Below are 22611 nucleotides of genomic sequence, written 5' to 3' on the forward strand. Positions count from 1 at the left end.
GTGTGTAGGATACACACACAGTGCGAGATGCTACATTCAGTGACCTTACTTTATAAAGAAAAGTCTCAAGTCCAGAGAGGGAAAGGTGGTTTGTGCAAACTGGCAGTGTTTTAACTTGTTTGACATTGACTGAGAGGCCTGGAGAGTTGTTTCAAACACCTGAGGTTATTACTGGAGCTCTGCAGGATTGGTCAAAGGCAGAGCTCATCTGGGAAAGCACACCTGGCTGCTCTGCTCTGTAACTTGCTGGTCACATGGCCTTAGGTGAGTCCTAAGACAACCAAAGTTGTATTTTGGGATATCAAATTCCTCATTAAAAAAAAAAGGAGGTATAATAATTTTTGCTTTAACTATTTGATAGGATTTTTTAAAATTTTTATTTTTTTAAAAGATTTTATTTATTCATGAGAGACATAGAGAGAGAGGCAGAGACACAGGCAGAGGGAGAAGCAGGCTCCATACAGGGAGCCCAATGTGGGACTCGATCCCGGACCCTGGATCACACCCTGAGCCAAAGGCAGACGCTCAACCGCTGAGCCACCCAGGCGTCCCTGATAGGATGGTTTTGTGAGGATCAAAAGAATTCAAATATGTGAGAATACTGTGAAGTGTAAGCATTCAGATGGTCAAAATTATTTATTTAAACTTCTTTGGACAATGACTCTCCAAGTTAATTATACGTCAGAATCACCTGGAGGGCTTTAAAAAACACAGGTGGCAGTTTCCAGATCTTAGAGTGATATCTGTGAATTTGCATTTCTAGTAAGTTCCCCAGTGATGCTAATGCCCCAGGTCCAGACATCACACTTTGAGAACCATTGAGCTAGGAAAGCTCCAAACAAAATATGTGATGTCTAGAAGCAATCTAGGAAAAGAGTAAACAGTTTTGATGCTGTAGGTAAAAGCAAAATGTGAAGAAAACGATAAGGGATAGAGATCTACTCTGAGCCAGACACTGCATAGGTAAGCTCCCCATCCTAGCCCTGGGATAAGAGATTCACTTTCCCTATTTTTCAGGGGTTGAGTGACTTGTAGGAGTCTTGTAGCCAGTAGGTGGAGTTGGAACTCAAGTCCAGGTGTCTGCCTGCAAAACTCACACTCTCTCTGCTTCACCAAGACAGAAGACAAGCAGGGAAACCACCTGTGAATCAAGCACAAAGCCATATCCATGCAAGAAGCAGAAACTCCATTTGCAGTGTGTGGCATCCGAGAATGCAGACACTATTGCTGTTCTCCTTCCCATTTAACAGTGGCCTTACAGTCCAGTGCTCGGGATGATGTGATTACTATAGAGGCAGTAGGACCCAGCGTGTAGTCTGAAAGCCAGGCTGCATGTCATAGCTCTGCTTTTACCAGCTGTCCTTTGCCAAATGACCTACCCCCCACTGAGCCTCAGTGTCCTTATCTATAAAATGTGGAAAATAAATTATGTATTTATATCTTATGGGGTTGGAGGAGGCATAAATGAAATGATGTGGGTATTTAGCATGTCACCTGGCACATACTACCTGTGAAAATGCCACTACTATAATTTTTGATAAGAACAAGAGGGAACAGAAGGATGATGAGAGACTTTGATTGGCTTAGCAATTTAAAAGACACAGAAAGAGGCCTCCTAATGAGTTTTGTCTAACTTTTTAGTTGTTTGTGGCTGACAGATATTTCCTTAAACTTCTCTCTTCTTCCTCAGGGAACAGAAAAAGAAAGCCAGACCAAAAACCAAGGGAGAGTACTGAATTGGGCCCATCGTAGAGTATTCAAAATATAGTTTGTACTGTGAAGAAGGACAGGTCCCGAAGGAGAGGAAGGGATGGATGGAGAAGGACTGGTCCTGGGGCACCAGGGGTAAGTCCTGTTTCTCACAGTGACCCATCACGGACTGTTGGCTACTGGAGAGCTTGAGATCAGGATGATTGTACCATTGTTCTGCCTGCATCACAGACCTTTTGCTAAGAGAAATGCATTCTATGGGGTGAGGGAGAAGATGAATGCTAGTGGAGGTTCCCATGGAAACCAGCCTCCAGATGCAGCATTAACCATCCAGGTCTCTGACATCAGTGGAGCTTCCCAAAGTGAGAGAAAGTAGAAGGAGAAGAAAGGGTAGAAACACACCCCCCTCCTCAATTCATTAATTATCTTTCCAGGTCATCTCAAAAGCCACTTTCCTGTGGAAGATTTTCCTTATCACCTCTCTTCTTTGAATTCCCTTTGTGTGGCCCTCAAGGCCATCATGACTCCTGTTGTCCAGATGTAGGACAATGAGATTTAACCTAAATGGTTGCTTCATCCTGACTGGAACTCAACATCAACCTGGGACTCAGCATATGCTTCTGCTCAGAGACCAGCCTGGAGTCTTCAATTTCTGCAAGTGAAGCTCTAGCGGTTCCTTTGCTGCAAGTGGTGGCTGACTTCTTATGTTGCCTTTTGTTGTTTTTCTACTCAAGTATCTTCATCATTTCCCAGCATCCACTGAATCAATCCACTCTTCCCCCATGTCATTTCTTACTCAAATGTAGCCCTGACTACTCGATTTGAGCCCTCTGTACAAACGACCAGTATTTTCTCACTCTTTCTTATTTCTACCACTAGAAATTCCTGGGCTGCCTTTCTCTCTATTTGAACATGGCCACTTTCAGGTTCCATATCCCTCTTGAGGGCTAGACAAACTCATGTTAGCCTCTTGCCTGATCCTTGAACTATGCTATCTTTTACTATTCTCTCTTATTGTATTTTCTACCCCATAAAATGTCAAGATCTTTTGGGACAGGATCAGATCTTTTACTTCTCAGTGATTCCTTAAATACTTAAAGCAATTCAGGCATTCAGTGGCTTTTCAAAACTGCTTCAACTTATTGAAGATTTTATAGCAATTGTGCATGGTGTTATTTCAAGTGTAGTGAGTGATATAGGGATAGAGAGATCTCCTATTACACAGATAACTATTATACAAGGTGGGGTAAGCCATAACAGGAGAAGAAACTAAATCCTACAAGGGAAGGCAAGAGCACTTATAAAGGAGAGTTCACACCTATTATGGGGAGAAAGAAGTGACACCTTGGTAAAAGCAATATTTGATACAGATTTTGGGGGAGGGACAAGACTTTAGGGATGTTAAATGTAAGGAAGCACTCTATAAAACAGAGTGACTTGGGGTAGTTTGGCAAAAGTAGAAGGTACAAGAGAGGGAATATTGGGGTGAGTGACTAAAAAGTTGGGTTGGATCTATGATACATCTAACACCAGGGAAGAAATTTATGTGGAGGGGCCATAAATGACTTTGAGCAGGGAAGTGGCAACTCAGCAGTCTGCCTTAGGAAAACTGGTTCTGAAGTTCAGCTATCACCTATGTTAGATGATGATCAACTGATGGCACAAGCGTGAGCTAAGTTTGGCAGAGGAAGCTGGGACAAGAAGTCTTGAACAAAGAATGTCTTAAGATAATGGATTTTGAACCCTCATCTTTTTGGCAGCAACAATACTAAGTTAAGGTGTTCCATAGGTATCTGTGGGCAGGGCCAGCCAACCACCAAATGATTTTTTGTCAAACCCTCTCTCTGCCCTCCAATTCCCCATCCTGGGGAGAACTTACTCCATAGACCAGTTCTCCCACCATGCCATTCCAAGCCTTGGTGTCAGGGTCACGGGCTCCATATTTTCCATCACTGACAATCTCAAGACGGTAGGAGTAGCCCACATGCTTGGCAATCTCTGCCGCCAGCTCTACACAGTAGCCCTCGTAGCGGTCATTGCCCTCAAACTGGTTGGCATTCTTCTTGAGCATCACATAAGGATCTTCCTGGTGGAGAAATGGGGGGGGGGGAGAGAGAATGTGGGTTGTGGGTCTACTCATAGGTAAGGAGGACTTTGGCATGGCAGAGGAGGATTTCACCAATATTGGTTAACTTCAGAGAAGTCTCTACAAGTCCCTAAATCTACTTCCTGCATTTCTGGTCCATTACAAAATGTCTTGGCTTAAGGAAGCAAACTCTTAAAATATGAATATTTCATCATTGAGATAGCTATCGGGCTCAGCTTTTTAAATTATGTTCCAGGAGCTCTTGTATTTTTTGGAGGTACCTCTAGAGGCACTATGTTGGGAAATTTGACTCTAAATAGTCTCCAGCTTTCTCATGGTCAATCATTGAAAATCACAGCAGCTCCACTTATATCTACTTTATAAAGTGGATATAAAGCAGCTAAAGTGCTGGGTTTTAGAAGACTTTCTTTGAAAATGGCTTTTTTGGTATATTTTTTTTATTGGAGTTCGATTTGCCAATACACAGTGTATCACCCAGTGCTCATCCCGTCAAGTGCCCCCCTCAGTGCCCATCACCCAGTCACCCCATCCCCCTGCCCATATCCCCTTCCACTACCCCTTGTTCGTTTCCCAGAGTTAGGAGTCTTTCATGTTCTGTCACAGTCTCTGATTTTTCCCACTCATTTTCTCTTCTTTCCCCTGTGATCCCTTTCACTATTTTTTCTATTCCCCGTATGAGTGAAACCATATAATGTTTGTCCTTTTCCAATTGACTTACTTTACTCAGCATAATACCCTCCAGTTCCAACCACGTCGAAGCAAATGGCTTCTACTGAAAGAGTGTAAAGTCTGAGAACCACCATAATTTAGTTCAGTATTATATTTTATATTTGGGAAAACTATGGCTCAAAGGAAAGTACGTGATTTACCCAAGGATACAAAGTGAAATAATTGCAGAACTAGAGTGAAAACAGCATCTCTGGCTTGTTTTTTCTACTCCCTCTTTCTAATTATGGCACAGTTTTGGCGAGAAGAGTGACTAGCTTTTGCTCCTGGGAAAACCTTTGTGTTGGTCTAGCTTGTATCCCAGGTAACCTCAACGAAGGACTGAGTACTCACTAGGATTGTAGTGACGATATATGTCCTATTCTGGACACTTGAATTGTCCCCCCCGGCTTGAGCATCAGTGGCTGCAGGGACAAACTTATCATCTTCATTCCAGTAACCGATCTGTTAAGGAGAGGAAGGTGATGACATAAGATAAGCCAGGCTCCCCAGGACTGGCCTACTGTGGACCATCCAGCCAACATCAGACAAAAAAAACAAGGGCCTCATCATCACACCATACAACACCACACATACCAGACTCTAAAATACTGGTATATAAAAACAACGAGAGGTAAAATGCTCTCCAAGTCCTCCCAACCCCTCCCCTATGAATATCCTCACCAGGATGGGCTGAGTCTGGAAATTTCCCCCTTTAGCGGGGGTGGGTGTAACTGTTAAAGCAGCTAAACCATTTTGTACTATGCAAGCCAGGGATGTGGAAATCAAATTCCCTACAGTTGTTCACAAACCCCTTTTTCCTCCATGCGTATTTACCCTTCTCTTCTTGAGGTTATTCTGAATGGTAGTTGGAATCATATGATTTAAAAATTACATTCCTTTTGCTTTCTTTTTAGACTAACTGTATTTTTCCATCTAGATTTAACTTCCTCAGTGATGGTTATTTTATCTTTTATCATTTATTTCCCCTATTTTCAATTATAAACTATTATAATACTGAGGATATATTAGTGCGTAAAATACTGGCTGAAAACATTATTTTTTTTACATCAGTAGCTTATTTATACTGGCTTATTTTCCAAGGTCTTTCAGCAAATATTTATTGGATCCCTATTGTGTGCAAAGCTCTGAGCTAAAACTCTGGTAATATTGTATGGTGGGTTGAGAGAGATACAAAAGTCTAAGAGGTAGTCCTTGCTCTTAGAAGTCCCCCAGCCTACTTGGAAAGAGATGACACATGCAACACATGAGATCATGAAGGATGCACAGGTTGGGCCCAAGCCTTTTAGGCTGGAGAAACTTGAACATATGCCAAGATATAAAGGCAGGAATCTGCCCAGATACATAAGTTCAATGGCTCCGGAGTAGAAGATAGAGTTAGCTCAACAGGGCAGTGGGCACATGGGTCTGAGTAGGAGATGGATTCAAATGCCAGGCTAAACACTATACACTTTATCCTGAATGCAACAGGGAGTCATGGAAGGTTTAGGAAGAGCAGAGTGGCATGGCTAATACACACATATTCACAAACACACAGTTCTGTCTCTGTCTCTATTTATTGTTGTGTTTTGTTATTCTGCCGGTTGTAGACATAGGGTCAAAAGGGAAAGAGAACTGGAAGCTCATATGCAGAGGGAGGAGCAGGCCTTCCACCAGCCAGAACTTAGCTCAGGCTTCCAAAGCTGAGGCACATGCCAGTGGTCAACAAAACTAGCGCTGTCACCTTGATGTGTTTCCCTGTTCCCTCAGTTGGAAAGAAGCAATTCTCTCTGTGATCTTACTGCCATTAACAGCAATGATGATAATTGCCAACACTGATTATGTTCTTGCTATGTCAGATACTGAGTGTTTTGAAGTTTTTGTACCATTTCATTTGGCTTAGGGGGGTTTGTAACTTACTCAAAGTGATGTACCTGGAAGGTGGCTATGCTATTCTTGGTATGAGGGGATTCGGGTCGGGGCTAAGAATCATCTTAGTTAACATTTAGTGAGTGCTTACTGGGTTTCAGGCATTCTCCTAAGTGTTTTTTATGCTTTAACTTCTTCCATCCTCACAAAAAACCTATGAAGTGGGTACATGGAGCCAGAATATTAATCACGAAGGTTGCCTGCAGGGCTATGCCCTACGTGCTCTGGTAAGCTGCCTGCCCACCCCTGAAGGCCTTAAGTAGGTCTCCACTGGGGACCATCTCCATCTCTCTACCATGCTGCAGGCTCCTGGTGGAAAAAGCCAGAGGTCTATTCCTTCTAGGATGCCTTTCTTTGCTCAGCATAGTCTTTCACAGAGAAGCAGTTCAAGAAATGTTTGTTAAGACAATGTGTGCCTCTGACATGGAGACAGTAGACTGTGTCAATGGTGAGACAGTTCAGAGGCCTCTCAGGACACTGGGTCAAGATCTACCATCAGTGCACATGCACAATGTTGTCTTTTAGTCAATATGGAAGGAGATCTTTCTAATGACAAAAGAACCAGAAACTTAGATTTCCAGAATGTCAGAGCTGGAAGGAAGAGGCATGAAGAATCATTTCTTCGAACCCTTTCCATTTATAGAGAGGGACCAGAGCACTTGTGCAAAGCCAGGATGCAGTCTAGCCTCCCTCACTTTGCTAGGCCAGGGCTCCTTGGAACCCTGGGGGCATCTGTGAGAACCTTTCCCCACTTTCATGGGAGGTGGGTGAGGGGTCTGGAAGTTGGGGGGAAGCTCTAGGTTCCTCATTCCTCTTTCAAAACAGTCAGCTCTGCTTTTTCGCATATTGGGATTCCCTTTTACAAGGAGCTCTCAGGCTGAAAAAATTTAAAACCACTATAGTAGTATATCATGATGCAAGTTTTTAAAAAATTTCCAAAGCACTTTCACAACATTTAACTCTTTTGCTCTTTGGGCCATTCAGATAGCAGACAGGCTTGGAATTATTTTCTCTCCTGTATAGATGGGATAACTGAGGCTTGGGGAAGTCAAATTATCATGATCTAATTTATACAGATTATATAGCAGATTAGTGGCAGGGCATAAAAGCCAGGTTAGATTATTTAATATAATCAATACAAACTTGGAAGGAGGTCTGGTAAATGTCATGTCCCCCCCGCAAAGATAGTGATGATAAGAGGTTTTCATTCCCTTTCCCTTTTTCCTTCTTTTCCACTCTCCCCTTCTTTCCTCCCTCCCTTCCTTCCTTTGTACCCTCCCTCCCTCCCTCCCTGCCTTCCTTCTTCACAATTAGCCCCAGGTTTAGGTGCTCCTACTCAAACCACCAATATAGAGCAGGTTGCCTCCTTTGATAGGCAACTAATTTCTCTAAAACCTACAGTATGTTATTAGGTATGATTTTTTAATGTGGGTCTTGATAGTCAAGAGGTTGATCTCTGGCCTAGACAGACCTGGTTTAAAAGGTAGAGTTTATTAATTACTAATTTTACCTTTCTTTTTTAAAGATTTTATTTATTTATTCATAAGACACACACACACACACACACAGAAAGGCAGAGACATAGGCAGAGGGAGAAGCAGGCTCCATGCAGGGAGCCTGATGTGGGACTCGATCCCAGGACTCCGGGATCACACCCTGGGCCAAAGGTAGGCAGTTAATCGTTGAGCCACCCAGGGAAACCCAGTTACCTGACCTTAGTGGGCCTTAGTTCCTGCTCTATAGAATGGATACATCAAAAGCACCTGAGTATCTGATACAATATGTCTGTCTCTTGGGGCTACTGAGGATTAAATGAACTAATGCATGTACAACAATGAGTATAGTGTGTGGCTCAAGTTGTCAGTAAACTAAAAAATGATTTCAGGAGGGTATGTTTTAGTTGAAGACTAACAGATTTCTGTGGTATAAGACATTTCAGGATCAATTAACTATTAAACTTGTCAGTTTCCAAAAGAAGTATACAGCATTTCTCAAATTCATTTGGCAAAGTAACCCTCTTTACATGCAGAATGCCCTAGGGAAAGCACTCCACAAACCACAAGATATTGCTCTAAAATCCCAGGTTATTATGATAAAAGAAGGGGAAAAAGCAAGATAAATCTGTGTAAACCCGATTTATATGGCTTAGAGACTTTAATTTCAAAGATAGTGGTCCTTCAAAGCTTGTATCATGGCACTAGTGTTAAATTGGGATCTATAAAAATGATTATATAGCTTAGCTTATATATAGATTCCTTGATATCAAAAGCTAGAGGAATAGTTAAATGTTGCAAACAAGTTTATTTTATGCCTAACCCTTTTGTAGGGAAATAAAACAATATCACCAGTCAGAAGAGCAGGGTGACACCAAAACCCAGCTTGCACCTCATGTAAGCTAGCAGGCTGAGAAATATGGTTCCACAGTTCAATGAAAAGAAAGTTGGCAAAGATTTTTGAAGAGACACTGCACTTCAGAGATGAGAGCAAATTTCCCTTTCTTAGAGAAATGGGTTGAATTATTATACAGCACTTTGATTTCCTACTGAGGATATGCAGGACCTTTGATTCTATCTGAAAGTAAATCAGAGCTAGTGGTTGGGTAAAGAATGGAGCCCACTATTCAGGAGAGGATTTAAACAATTCTATCAGTGAGAGGTCTTCTCCTGGGGCCAGTTATAATTTTTGATCTTCTGTTTCCATGTACCTCTAAAGATTCTTTGAATGTAGGAAATGAGTCTAGATGTCAGATCAGATATTTTTAAAGTGAATGAAGTCTAAGAATGAGATGATTATAGAACAGTAAATTCAACTGATCTACTTTGCACAGTTAGCAAGTCATTTTTACACATCTGTATCTCCCAGCTGCCCCTATAGCCACAGGCTGGGACCTCCAAAAATGAGACCTGTTATAATACATTCTTAAAAAGTAAGCTGCCTATTATGGCCAAGACAACTAAATGACCAGCAAGGATTCTTGTTCTTTTTCCCTAGCGTACAGGTGTTGATAGGAAGTGGCTCCCTAGCCAGCAATTACAATTCCCAGTGTACCTGGCATCTAGGTGGGCCAGTAAGATTGGGTTCTGGCTAGTGGACTGCTGCAGAAGTGATGTACATCTCTCCTAGCCTGGCTCTCCCAAATCTCTGAGGCAGTTTCTTCCTCATTTGTTAGCAAGATATTGAGAGCCAGAAAGATGCAAGCAGACAGTGGAACCTCCGAAAGCCTGAATCTTAACCAGAGCCCTCAGCCCAAAAACTAATCATCAGATGTATAAGAATTAAACATCTATTGCATTAAGAGCTAAGAATTCAGAGTTGATCTGTCACAGCACTTAGGGTTATCTTAACTAAGACTCTTAAAGAATTAGTTTATGTATGACTTTGAATTCTGCTTTGAGTTCTGTGTTATTTCAAATTTGGCAGCATTTTTATTTAATATTGGCTAGCAGATCTATGGAAATATAGGCCAGAAGAGTATGCACTCTGGTTGCTTAGCAACATCCAATAAACTGTCCTCTCATTTAATATGCGTCAATATATTGTAGGCAGTGAGGACATAATAAATAACACAACAATGGTCCCTGCTTCTAGAGAGCTGACATTTTAGTGGCAGGGAGTTGGAGAAGAGGGGAAGAAAGACAATATCTATCCAAATCAGTAGTCAGCAAACTACCTGTAAAGAAGCGGACAGTTTTAGGCTCTGTGGGTCATAGAGTCTTTGTTGTAACTCCTCATCTCTGCTGCTGTCGTGCAGAGGCAGTCACAGGCATTATCTAAACAAATGGGTGTGGCTATGTTCCAAGGAAACTTTATTTATGGATACTGAAATTTTATTTTGTAAAATTTCACATATCATAAAATAGTCCTCTTTTGATTTGTTTCAACCATTTAAAAATGTAAAACTATTAGCTCATGGGTTATAAAAAAGAAGGCAGCAGGCTGCATTTGGTGTATAGGCTGAAGTTTGCCAACCCTGATCTAGATCAATAAACCAACAAGAATATATCAGAATGGCTAAGCATTAAGAAAGAAATAGAATGGGATAATGGGATTGTGCCAGATGGGCGAGAGCCACTTTAGATAGCTGGGTCAGGGGCAGTCTCTCCAAAGTGACTTCATTTGAGCCAAGACCTGAACCACAGGGAGAGACAGTGCAGGAAACTGCAGTGATAGAGAACACCAGGTAAAGGGATAGAAAGATGTCAGGGTAGCTGCGAAGTGATGAGCTAGAGAAAAAGGAGCAAGAGCCCGTGCCAGAGGGAGGCGGCATCTAGGGTTCTGAAGGTCAAGGTGAGGGGTTATATTTACTCACAACAGGAAGCCAGTGGAAAGTTTTAAGGAGAGGAGAAATAGAATCTGATGCAAATTTGAACATTTTTGCCAGGTCTTGTGGTGGGAAATGGCCTTGTAGAAGAGTAAGGACGTAGACAGCAGGACTAGTGACAGGTCAGGAGGCTCCTGAATGTGTCCAGGCAGGTGTGGAGGTGGCCGGGGCTCCAGGGCCAGTAGTGGAAATAGAGAGAGGTGGTTGGGTTGGAGTGATGTCTTTTTTTTTTTTTTTTTTTGGAGTGATGTCTTAAGAGGATTTGGCATGTCCAAAGTTGGGTAGCAAGGATTTACAGAAAAACTTCGAAAGATCCTATGGAATGGGAAGGCTGTGAATTCTTTGGGACTGTAGGTTACTTTTGACATCAACAGGACTTTGTGTCACTTTAATTTGCTTTCCTGCCCAGACTTTCCTCTGCAGTTACACAGAGGGTTAGAACCAGGGATAAGAAACTTGTGGCAGGGCAGGGGGACTCAAGTTAGGTTGCAATGAGAAGTAATTGCTTGCAGTCAGATTAGAAGATATCCATAGGACCAATGACGATGGTAAAGATGGTTAAATTCACAGTGCTGGTCCTTTGATGAAAGGAGAATTTCCCCTACATTTCTCCCTTGGCAGCCATTTATCAGAATTTGTGATCTTACCTGAATTTGACGAGGTATTTTAGATCTCAGATAGAGATCTCTAAATCAGCACCCCTGGTGAACAAGATTTCCTGAGGATTTGGCTTTAACAAAGCCAATGCCAATTATGGGATCTGAAGCTGCGAAATGTATGATGGATGGATGCTTGGAAGTGTGCACATTTCAGTGGCATGTCAGATTGGCCCCAGATACCTGTAGGGCATGTTGGCACATCAGTGCCAAGGATATAGGCCAGAAGATCAGGAGAATATCCCCAAGGCCCCAAATCAAGAGGCAGCAGCTCCTCTTTATTACATATATCAGGTAAGGCCACGTAATGTTCACTGATATGAACACAAATAGGTCACTCTTGAATCTAAGAAATTACTTTGCTAGGAGGCTGATTGAGTAAAAGGCCTGAAGCCACAGATGTGGAGGAATTGATTTTCTCAAAGTCAGATTCCCTGTAAACAAAGGATGCTTGAGCCCACAGCCTAAGCAAGAATTTAGTCATTGGAAAGTAAGTTGAAAAACAGCCTCAGGATCTGAAAAATAAAGCACAGCCATTTGCTCATGGATTTTAAGGTTATTCTGTTATTTCTGTTTGGTGGTTTATCCATTCCATGGTCTTGTACAGCCTGATTCACTCAAACTCAAGGCTGACCAAAACAAACAAACAAACAAGCCAAAAATCCCTGTGGCCCAAAGAAGGAAGTTTAAACAAACAAAGCAAACATGCGCTGAATGATGTCCCCTACATGTCAGGTGCTATTTTCCTGAATCTCTCACTGTAAGTAGAGGGGGCAAGAGGCAGTTTCCTTTCATTCTGATAACAACACTGTGAAGGTGAGGATATTATTCCTCTTTTGGAGGAGATGATATAACTGAGTTCCAGGGAGGCTAAGTAACCTGTTCCAGGTCATGTGCCTAGTAAAGAGCAAAGCAGAGACTTAAATCCTGGCCTCTCTGCCTCCAAACCTAAGCTCATAACCCTTTTGCCTGTGTTTCTCATCAAACTACCTAGAACACCATGAGCCTCCTTGCTGGGGGAGCAGGTTTTTTAAAATGTGCACACTCCTGAGCCTCATCTCTGTTCTTTAAAAGCAGAGTGTCCAGCGGTTGGGACCCAGGAATCTATACTTTTAATGACCTCCAGTGAATAGAAAAATTCTATTTTTCTATTAGAAGAGTTTTCTTTTTCTATTTTCTATTAGAAGAATTCTTCTATTCACTGAAGTTTGAGAACCACTAATCTTGCTACAGTACCTTCTCCTGAGGGAGAATTCTTGTTGAAGTGTAAGTCTTGAGGAGCTGAGGGGCCTCCCCACAGTCTCTGGTAAGTTGTAGGGTCAGCACAAAGTGCTGAGACTCCTGTTCCCAGGAGGAGTGATTGGGGGAGTTCACACCAATGGGCAGTTGGTCAGCTGAGGAAGGTCCCTAGCCCCATTTGCACCAAGGAAGCTGGAGTCCAGCCAGGAGAGGGACATTATAACTGGAGGGGTGAGGCTGACAAAGATGTCACATGCATTAGTGTTCAAGGCATCAGTGCAGAGAGGAATTAGGGGATGCACAGCCCAGCACCTCTCACTCATTTTAAAGACCCAGAGAAGTTAAGGCCACCTTTCTGGGTGGTGACAGAGCCAGGGTAGTAGTCTCTGCCTTCTACTCATCCTTATCTCATCACCATTATATCTAGCCTACTGGTCACATGTAGGGAAGAATCTGGCTTTATTTTCAACCACTTCATTACCCTGCAGGGAAAAGAACTGGATAAACATCCATGTTTTAATTTTGACAATCACACAACTGCTCATATATAGTATACATGTGCCAATTTTGTCCACCAGAAAATAGCAATACTTTTTCCCCCCTGAAGGCAATAGGCCATTCTGAGAATTCTGAGGGAAAGTCCAGGTCTATTCATGGTCAACAATTTTCTATGTAGGAGCAACTTGCTTGCCTGCTCAAGGCCTTACACAAAAGAACTACTTTTATGTTTTCATGTATACTGCAGGGGGTGACACCACCCCTTCTCTGCATCTGAAAGGAAGATGGTCTGGGAAGGAGGTCACATAACTGGTGTCCCTTCTAAGGGCAGCAAAATACTCTGAGCTCTCTGTTCCCCACCACCAGTCATTGGAAATGTTCCAATTATGTCGCTTGAGCCACTCAGCTGTGGCAGTGGCTGCAGCAAGACGAATGTGGCCTGGAGAGTCATAGGGCCCAAATTAAGGTCTCCATTTATTCATAGCTCACTCGAGACCTTAGGCAGCTTGTTGGGCTGGCCTGCCTCAGTTAATCCATCTAGAAAAGGAGAACTATATCATGAAGCTGGTGTTCTTTACAACCACACCAAAGGACAAAATGCTTTGAAAAAGATAATTCATCCCAGTGCTTTCAGACTTTAGTCACATGCCACCTCCTTGACATTGACCATACCTGTCAGTAACCACTCACACAGGTGACATTCACTGAACCACGATCAGGTGCCAGTACATACATGGTATGTCTCCATTTTATAGATGTGGAAATTGAGGATTTATAAGAGCTATGTAACCTAGTTGATGTCTTTTCCAGTGTGGTAGTCAGAAGAACAAGGGAAAACAGAAATGAACTCAGACTTGGATTATTTCTGGATGAGCATTGCTTGCAGTAGATTCTCCACAAGCAAGGTACACAGCCTGCTAATAACTTGACTTTAGCCCAGTGAGAACTAAGTAAGACTTGTGACCTATGATATATTTGTGTTGTTTCAGCCACTGTCTGAGATAATTGGTTACAGCAGCAATAGGAAAATAGGAAAATAATACAGCCTTGGGGGAATGGGATGTGGTAAGATAAGACTATAACATGGAGGGTGGGGTTCCAGACAAAGAGAGAAAAGTATCTGGGTTTATGGGAAGTGGGGACAGAAAGCATAAGCAGAGCTGTCTGGTAGAACTTTCTGTGATGAGGGAAATGGTCTCCATCTGTGCTGTCTCCTTGGCTATAACCACATGGGGCTCTTGAGCACTTACCACATGGCTAGTCCAACTGAGGGACCGATTTTTCAATTTTGATTAACTAAAAATTAAATTTAAATAGCTGTGCATGGCTAGTAGCAACTGTATTTGACATCACTGGTATAGAGAGCATTAAGTTTGAGTGATTAGACCCAACTTTCAATGTGCCAGGCCCAGCACTTAATACTTCTGCACACATGAGGTCATTCAATCCTCTCAATGAGCCCATTGAGGTTGGCAGCTCCAATGGGGTTGGCATTATTTGAGGTCATTTAATCCTCTCAATGAGCCCCATTGGGGTTGGCATTATTTAAGTGATCCTCATTTACCAGAAGAGAAAATGAAGCACAAAGAACCTGAATAACTTGTCCAGAATCATGGACTGGTAAGTGGTGATGCCAGGATTGAGTTCCAGGATTCCAGAGCTAACACTCTGGTCCATGGCACCCTACTAACCTTCTACCATACTATGGCATGCCTCTCACCACTGCATCGTGCCACCATAAGGAATAAAGAGTATAATGGAGGCCATGGACAGAAAAATAGAGGCTGCCATGAGGCCTAACAACAGAGACCATGGAAGCCTTCCCTAGAGTGTGACATTTACTCTCAGTGTTAAGGTGGTGAAGGAACTGGCTAAGAAAAAGAGGGGAATGCACACACATATTTTTCACTCCTTCCATAGGAGAAATGGAGTAGATGTGACCAAGTGTGGATCAGGAGAAAATGGCTTAACTTCATCAATAATCATCATTCTCAATTTCTTCAGAATCCTTCAGGGACAGCAGTAGCATTTCATGCACATCTATTACTTTATATTTTCAAAGTATTTTCCCATCCTTTGGATCTTCACTATTACCCTGCAATAAAGGTAGATATTTTTTTTATCTCTATTTTGCAGATGGGTGAGTTAATTCACAGAGAACTAGCCCAAAGTCCTGGCTAGTTAGTGGCAGAACTGAGTCTAGAATCCTTGTTGCCTGAGTCTCTTCAAAGAGATTCAGTCCAGGAAAGATGGGCTCACAAAGCCCTGCACTCTGGCCCTCTCCTCCGCTCAGCTCTAACTTCCCTGTGGAATGTAAGCAAAGGTGGCCTTTACCTTTCGGATGCCATCATGCTTCATTTCAATCACATGAAGGGTGTAGTTGGTCCGGCGTCCCTTCTCATTAAACTGCACGTTTCCTGTCAAGCCTTCAAACCGCACCTGGAAAGGAAAGCCAAGTAGTGAACCATGAACTCAGAAGTCCCACTTCCATTTTGTTTACTTTTGCTGCTGAAGCAAAAATCCAGAACCTGAGAAGCTTACATAGGATGAGGTTTTGGAACAACACAGCTACTAAAAAACCTCGCTACTCCCTTGCCCATAAGCAGACATTGCCATCAGAACACAGTTCTATTTCTTACCAAACAGATTCATCCTCAAAACCTTTTTCATCTGTTGCCTGAGGCAAACAGTAACAGTGGATCAATGTAGATTCCGATAAGAAATCTCTGCACCATCCCTAATAGAACACCCCTTATCATGACCATACTCTCAGAACACCCCTTATCATGAGGTGGCACAGGCCATCAGACACATGCCTTTAGTGGAGAAAGAGAAGGACGTCTATAAAGGACAGAGAATAGTGGCCATCCCTGGTGAGGGATGTGTGCCATCCCTGGTGAGTCAGGAGAAGAAGCCAGCCTTAAAATGCCTCAGGATGCCTGAATATGGTTTCTTAGTTCCCTTGTGAGGCTGGGGAATAAAATTTGTGGGAATCTGAAGACCTGGAACTGGGAGATCTGAATTTGACCCTAAGAAGCTCAGTGACCTTGGATGATTCGCTGCTCTAAACCTCTGGTTTCCAAAATTCCAGGCCTATCTAGATGACACAGCAAATGAGAAAGTGCTGTGAAAATTTTAAAATACCCAAGGAGAACCCTCCATGTTAAGACCAGAGCATGCAGGGCTTTAAACAAGTCTCATCTGGTTTAAACAAAATTTCTCTATTCAATCACAAATATGCTGTATGGGATTTCTTTCCCACAAATGAGTTAGATCAAACTTTCATGGCCTCATATCTTCAATATCATATAAAAGATCAAGTGGCCAACATGTGGGATTCAAGAGCTTTAGTCAAATCTGCTACTCTGGAGGTGACCAATAAATCTCACCCAAGTCCACCCTCCAGTTAAGGATGAGTCTAGCTATATGTCATGTGCTCAGGTACAAGAAAGCACATTCTCTAATGGTGACCCATCATGTGTTCTCAGATCAGTCTGGCTTAAGGCCAGTCAGGTGAGTGTCTACCTGTAACTCAATAGTAACCCGGCTCCGTAACCCGACACCATTTATTTCCCCCCTTCAAATAGCTTAAAGGGAAGACTTATAGGGTTTTATCTCTTTCTGACAGTGACCAGCTCCTGTGTCCTCAGAAGATTTAAGAATAGTTGGGGTGTGTGTGTATTTGAGAGAAGGAGTGGAGGAGTGAAAGAGAGAGAGACAAGGAGGGACAGAAGGAGTGAGGGAGACTGACTGCTCTGAGGATGACCCTCTCATCACCTTCTGGTGTGAAGTCTCAGTGGGGAGGTCATGACAGGCCCAGAGCGCTGAACAAATTATACAACAAGCTCTTCACTCTCTCAGATGAAATATGGAAAAGCCCTTACTCTGGAAAAGTCTAGGCTGGCTTTGCTTTTCAGAGAGAAAACAAAGCATGTCCTCCTAGGAAGAATAAGAGGAAGGGAGCCATTTTAATCCATTTGCAACTTTACCTTCTCACCTTCATTGTCTCTTGCCCATCTCTGGCTTTCCCATTGATTCGAGTTCTAAGTACTGGTTTATCTAACTCATCTGGGAATACAGACTGAGACACATGTTCAGATGACCGATTTTCCCAAACACAAGGGAGGGGTGTCGTAAATGATGCAAATAGGCATCTGTCCTTTGGCCCTGGTCTCACATATCATATTGATTATTAGTATGGCATTTTAGTATAAATTGTGTAATACTTCTATGACTCAGTTTCCTCATTTGTTTAATGGGACCAGTTAAGAGTTAATTATGCCTTAAGGTTGTTTTAAGGATTAAATGAGATATTTTATGATCGATGCTGGCCCCATGGTGAGTATTCAACAAAGGCCAGCTGTTATTTTTATTGTTAGTAATAGTGTTGATAATAACTACCACCATTTGCCAAGTGTTGCATGTTTATAAAACACTCTCATGCATATTCATCTCCATATACAGGAACCCCTAAGGTATGCCATTTAGAGAAGATCTTCCCTTACGTGGGAGAAACCAAATCTCTGGCAGGTAAACTGATTTGCTCTAGACTTAAGACTTCTCAATGTCAAAGGCAGGCCTAAAATCCAGGGCTTCTGATATATTCCAGTATCTTCACTGATAATGCCAAGTGACCTCTCAAACAGGGGACAATGCTACCTTGCTAGGCTATGAGTGGGTGACACAGAAATGTGCACAGCAGGATGGTCTACATGCCTACTACTGCCACCCACTGTTGCTGGGCATATCCCCCACCATACTTTGTTAATGCCTAACTATGAGGCCATGGCCGTGAGCAGGTCACCGAGCCTCTCTCTGTTCTTGGTTTCCTCCTCAAAGAATGGACATGCTTCGTGTATTGCCTGGGACATGAACATTCCATGTGAAGTGTACATTATTTGAATGGTGAGGATGATGAGGATGGCTACTATGATGACTCTGGGGTAGCAGGGTAGGTAAGGTATGGATGAGTAAGATGACTTTAGCATTGAAGCCTTGAGTCTGCTAAATTGTTATTTCAGAGTAGGGGACTCCCTCAGCACAAATGAAGATCTCATCACTGTCATTTTTTCAAGACTTTTTTGATTTCCAAAAAAATCATTAGCAAAATTTTAGGTCTCCTACCTGGAGGGACTTGCAATGTCACATGTTTTCATAGGAAGATATTTATTTTTTTCCCCATAGGAAGATGTTTATTTGATGTTCACAGAAACCCATTAAGGAGCAAGAATAGCAGTTATTTTGCCCATTTTACAGATAGGATTATTGAGACTTAGAGCTTATGGCACTTGGGTTCAGGATTCACAGTGAGTCATGAGAGATCTGGGGCAGCTGTCAGCTCTTACTCTCTAGTTGGAGAAGCCAAGACTTACACATACTTAAATAAACCGGAAAGGAGATGTCCCAGAATCACCCTTCTATGATGGCAGAGCAAGGAGAGGTCAAGAGAATGGCTCAGCCCCAAGCCATTTATGTGGACAGTGTGGACTCATAGTCAGAAGCAGCAGCTTCTCAGAAACATCCACTCTGGGCAAATCAGGAAACTGCTGTCCTATCCATCAGGGCTGAATTTCTTGGCCCTCATCCTTACCATCACCCATCTGAGGAAGACTGGGGTCAGACTGAGTTTACTCTTAGTTCTTGTTTCCTGGAACTCCTGTTGCCATCCTGGCTCCTGCCAGCTCCCTCTGTGAAAAATAGAGGATTAGCTGTGGTTTCCTGCAAATGGTATTGTGTGCCAGCTCAGAGTCGGCCACCAATGAGATGCTAAAGCACAACTTTTCTTTCCTGCTTTGTACAGGAGAGTGCCGGGTGGTGTTTCCACTATTTGAGGCATCAACACTGCAGCCTTCTCCACCTCCTATTCCTGGGGGAGGCAGAAGAGATGCTCCAGACCCAGGGCTTCTATGACCTCTTTGTGGCTGCCTTCAGGTGGATCCATTCTCATGGTCCTTCCTCCTGAGGGCCTGCTGGTTATGGGAGGTCAGGGCCTGTGGACTAGGTCCCCAGTGGACCGCATTCTGTTTATTGTGGCTAGGGCAGGTCTCAGGACTCTTTTGAGTTCCTACTTTCCCATGTACACAATGGGAAGAATAACTTGGCTTTAACCATCTCATTTAGTTGCCTCAATATTCAAAGAAGCTTATTCTCTTTCTTTTTTCTTTCTTTCTTTTGTTCATTCTTTCATTCATCTTTTTCTTTCTCTCTTTCTTTCTTTTCTTTTTCTTTTCTTTCTGTCCTCTCTCCCTTCCTTCCTTCCTTCCTTCCTTCCTTCCTTCCTTCCTTCCTTCCTTTCTTTTTCTTTTAACTTTTGAACCTTGTGACAAGCCAACGAGGCAGGCAGTATTAAGAGGATTATGTACATTTAGGAGCTGAAGAAATCAATACCAGAAAAGTTAGGAAGTTAGTCCAAGATATTTGAGCTAGGGGTTGGTGGAGCCATGATGAGAACCCAACTTTTCTCCTCCTAACTCCCTAACAGCTAAACATGATGCCCACAAGCCCGCGCTTGTACCCTGACTCTAGTCTCCTGCTGGATATCATTTACATCTCTATCCACACCCTCCAAAACCCTATTCACTCTTTGTTTGAATTTATCCTTCCTTTAAAGCTTTCATGACTATCCATCTCAATTGGCTTGAGACAGTTCCAATCTACATCTCTTATTCTGGATAAATTGATAATAGCTTTCTCTTTAATTCGTAAGTGTCCCAGTTTGGATGCTGAATTGTATGGTCACTTTATTTATTTATTTATTTATTTATTTATTTATTTATTTATTTAGATTTTATTTATTTATTCATGACACACACACACACACACACACACACACACACACACACACACACACAGAGGCAGAGACACAGGCAGAGGGAGAAGCAGGCTCCATGCAGGGAGCCCATGCGGGCTTGATTCCAGGACTACAGGATCACACCCTGGGCTGAAGGCAGACACGCCCAACCGTTGAGCCACGCAGGCAGCCCTGATCACTTTATTTAAAGCCTCAGTCCCATTCTTATAGGAAGCCTTGTTGATGTCCACATTCCCCAGTCATGGCATTCTGCTGTGAACATCCATAGGATTAAGAGCTTGGCTATTTTATTTATACCTTAATCCATACCTTTTTAGCTAGTGTTTCTTGAGTTTGTCTTTGATTCAAAAGTATGTCTTGCATTCTAAAGGGCAGGAACTATGTCTTACACCCCTATTGCTCACACCACTTCAGATCTCACTTAGCAAAATGCTGGGGATACCTTCCTTTTGATATGTTTGATTACTGGCTGACAGATTGCAAACACAAAAACTAAGAGGTTTGATTATTATTTGGGGAAGGTATTCTTCACCTGAAGTCCTAGGATGGGCTTCCAGGAGTATATATGGTCTCTTGACTCCTGGCCATTCAAAAATATATGTATCTACATGTGTGCATTTTTCTAGGAAAAGGAGTCCAGAGCTTTTAGAAATCATATCTTTGATGAGCCTATGATGTCCAAATGCTAACAGTCTGACTTGGGGGGCTGCATCTTTTCTGCCAGCCAGAAGCAGACTTATGGGCACCCTCGTGTCTATTCCTTCCTGGAGTACTGGGAGCTTCCAGGACATGGGCTCATTACTATTCTGAACGGCTCCCTGGATGTCAGGCAAGCAGTAGGCAGGCGACTGATGATCTCCCTCTGTTCTTGGGGAAATTACTGGAGGATGAGGGGGACAAGGGAGTACACAGACACTATCCAAGGCCATGTGCTACTGCTGGCTGGGCCATAGCCCTGTGTCTCCCCTGCTGGGCTGGACCTCTGAGACTTCAGAGCAGTTACATATACAGAGTGAAGTAGCAAGTAGAGTTGTGTTGGAGTTCCAATTTTACTGTTTCACCACTAACCAGCTATATAATTTTGGAAAATTAAAAAAATACCTCTGAGGCTCAGTGTCTCCAATTATAAAGCACAATTAATAAAACTAGCTACCTCAGAGTATTATATTGAGGATTTAATGAGATCAAACATGTAAGGTATGTTCAGAACCTCATATACATAGGAAGCCCTTAACATACTGGAGCTGGCAAGTACTGTTATTTTTAGAATAATGGGCTTATTCTTTCAGGCCTAACTCACATACATCCTAGTGCTAACACAAGCTGAACACTACAGGTCTCTTCCCAGTGTGTGACCTGAAGGCCAGTGGTTAGGGCAGCAGAGACGTGAGCCCTCAACCACAGGTTCCACAGACTGAGCGTCAGTAGGATTTGCCTAGCTGGTGGTGGGCACACAGTTGCTCCCTAGTGGCATGACTATTTTAAGAATTGGGTCTAGAAGGTGAAATGTCTGGACAGTGGCCATGACTATGTGGAAGGCCCTGGGGCTCAATATGTATAAGCAAAGGCACGGGGGCCACAGGACAGGCCTGAGGCAGTAGAGGAACCTGGGACAGGATGGGAGTTTCCTCCAGCCTCTGCTGCTAAGCTGTTGTGTGAATCTGGATGAGTTTACTGCCCACTCTGCATTAGCTGCCTCATCTATAAAGCAAGGGGATATGGAGTCAGTAATCTCTAAGATCTCATTCATCAATAAATTCTTGTGATTGTAGATTCTTAACAAAGATTGAAAAAGGAATCCATTTGAATAGCTAATTTATGATCAGAATGTTGGGGTTTCATGTTTATGGCTAGTTCTCCACCGTACATGCAAACCCCAATAGAAGCTAAAGAGAGTTTCCTGCAGGTAGGTCTTGCCTTATCTTATCTCAAGTGCTTGGCTCCAGGCCAGAATACACAATAGGCTTTCAGTGAGCAGCTGACTGACTGCCAGGGAGGTAGACACATGTCTTGACTCAAAGACAATATAAAAGAGGTCATATTCTTTTAATTAAGGCACTTGCCACCTTCCAAACCCCACTGAAGACAGAGCAGAAGAATGAGTATACTTGACAACCAGAAAGATGTAGGTTAGACCATAAAAGAGAAAAAGATGCTTAGAATGTTTGGAGCCATTGAAACCTGGGAGCGGTCTCTCCATCTTCCTCATTGTTATGGATAGTGTGTGTAAGAAATCTGAATGACTATTTCATTCATTCATTTCAAGGTCACTGAGAGAGCCAAGGGCCCAGCTGGACTTGGACCCCAGCTTTCCTGCTTCCTGATTCAGAACCCTTCTTGTCACCCACATAGCCTCCCAGGCTTTGTCACTGTCATGGTGGTGTCAGAATATCCTTTTGACAGGGATGTCATTAAGATGGGAGAGGCAAAGGAGTTGGAAGGGTGGTGAAGCTGAGGGCAAGTCCCTGGGACCTTCTGAAACCAGTCTCACATTGCAAACAGAATCTGTCTCGACTGTGGAGTCTGGAAGAGCATTTTAAATAAGCCAGAAGGTGGATGCTGCATCTTTGGCCATCCTTCAGAAGTTGCCCAATGTCTGCTATGCTGCCCAATGAAGGGGGCCACCCTGCATGGA

At 42.9% G+C, this 22611-nt stretch overlaps 1 protein-coding gene across 4 annotated transcripts in view; it reads right to left on the reverse strand.

Annotated features, from left to right (window-relative positions):
* GRIA1 (glutamate ionotropic receptor AMPA type subunit 1) overlaps positions 1-22611 on the reverse strand; it is a 302439-nt gene that overhangs the window by 92661 nt on the left and 187167 nt on the right. For all 4 annotated transcript variants that reach the window (XR_012001207.1, XM_072756784.1, XM_072756785.1 and 1 more), the window contains exons 8-10: positions 15500-15604; positions 4877-4987; positions 3590-3796 (exon numbers count right to left, since the gene is read on the reverse strand). Coding sequence is in view for 3 of the 4 variants with exons in the window: in XM_072756784.1 (XP_072612885.1) it covers positions 3590-3796; positions 4877-4987; positions 15500-15604 (423 nt within the window). In the remaining variant the exon portion in view is untranslated. The remainder of the gene's footprint in view (positions 1-3589; positions 3797-4876; positions 4988-15499; positions 15605-22611) is intronic.

The sequence above is a fragment of the Vulpes vulpes genome, chromosome 4, assembly GCF_048418805.1.
Source record: "Vulpes vulpes isolate BD-2025 chromosome 4, VulVul3, whole genome shotgun sequence".
Taxonomy (NCBI): domain Eukaryota; kingdom Metazoa; phylum Chordata; class Mammalia; order Carnivora; family Canidae; genus Vulpes; species Vulpes vulpes.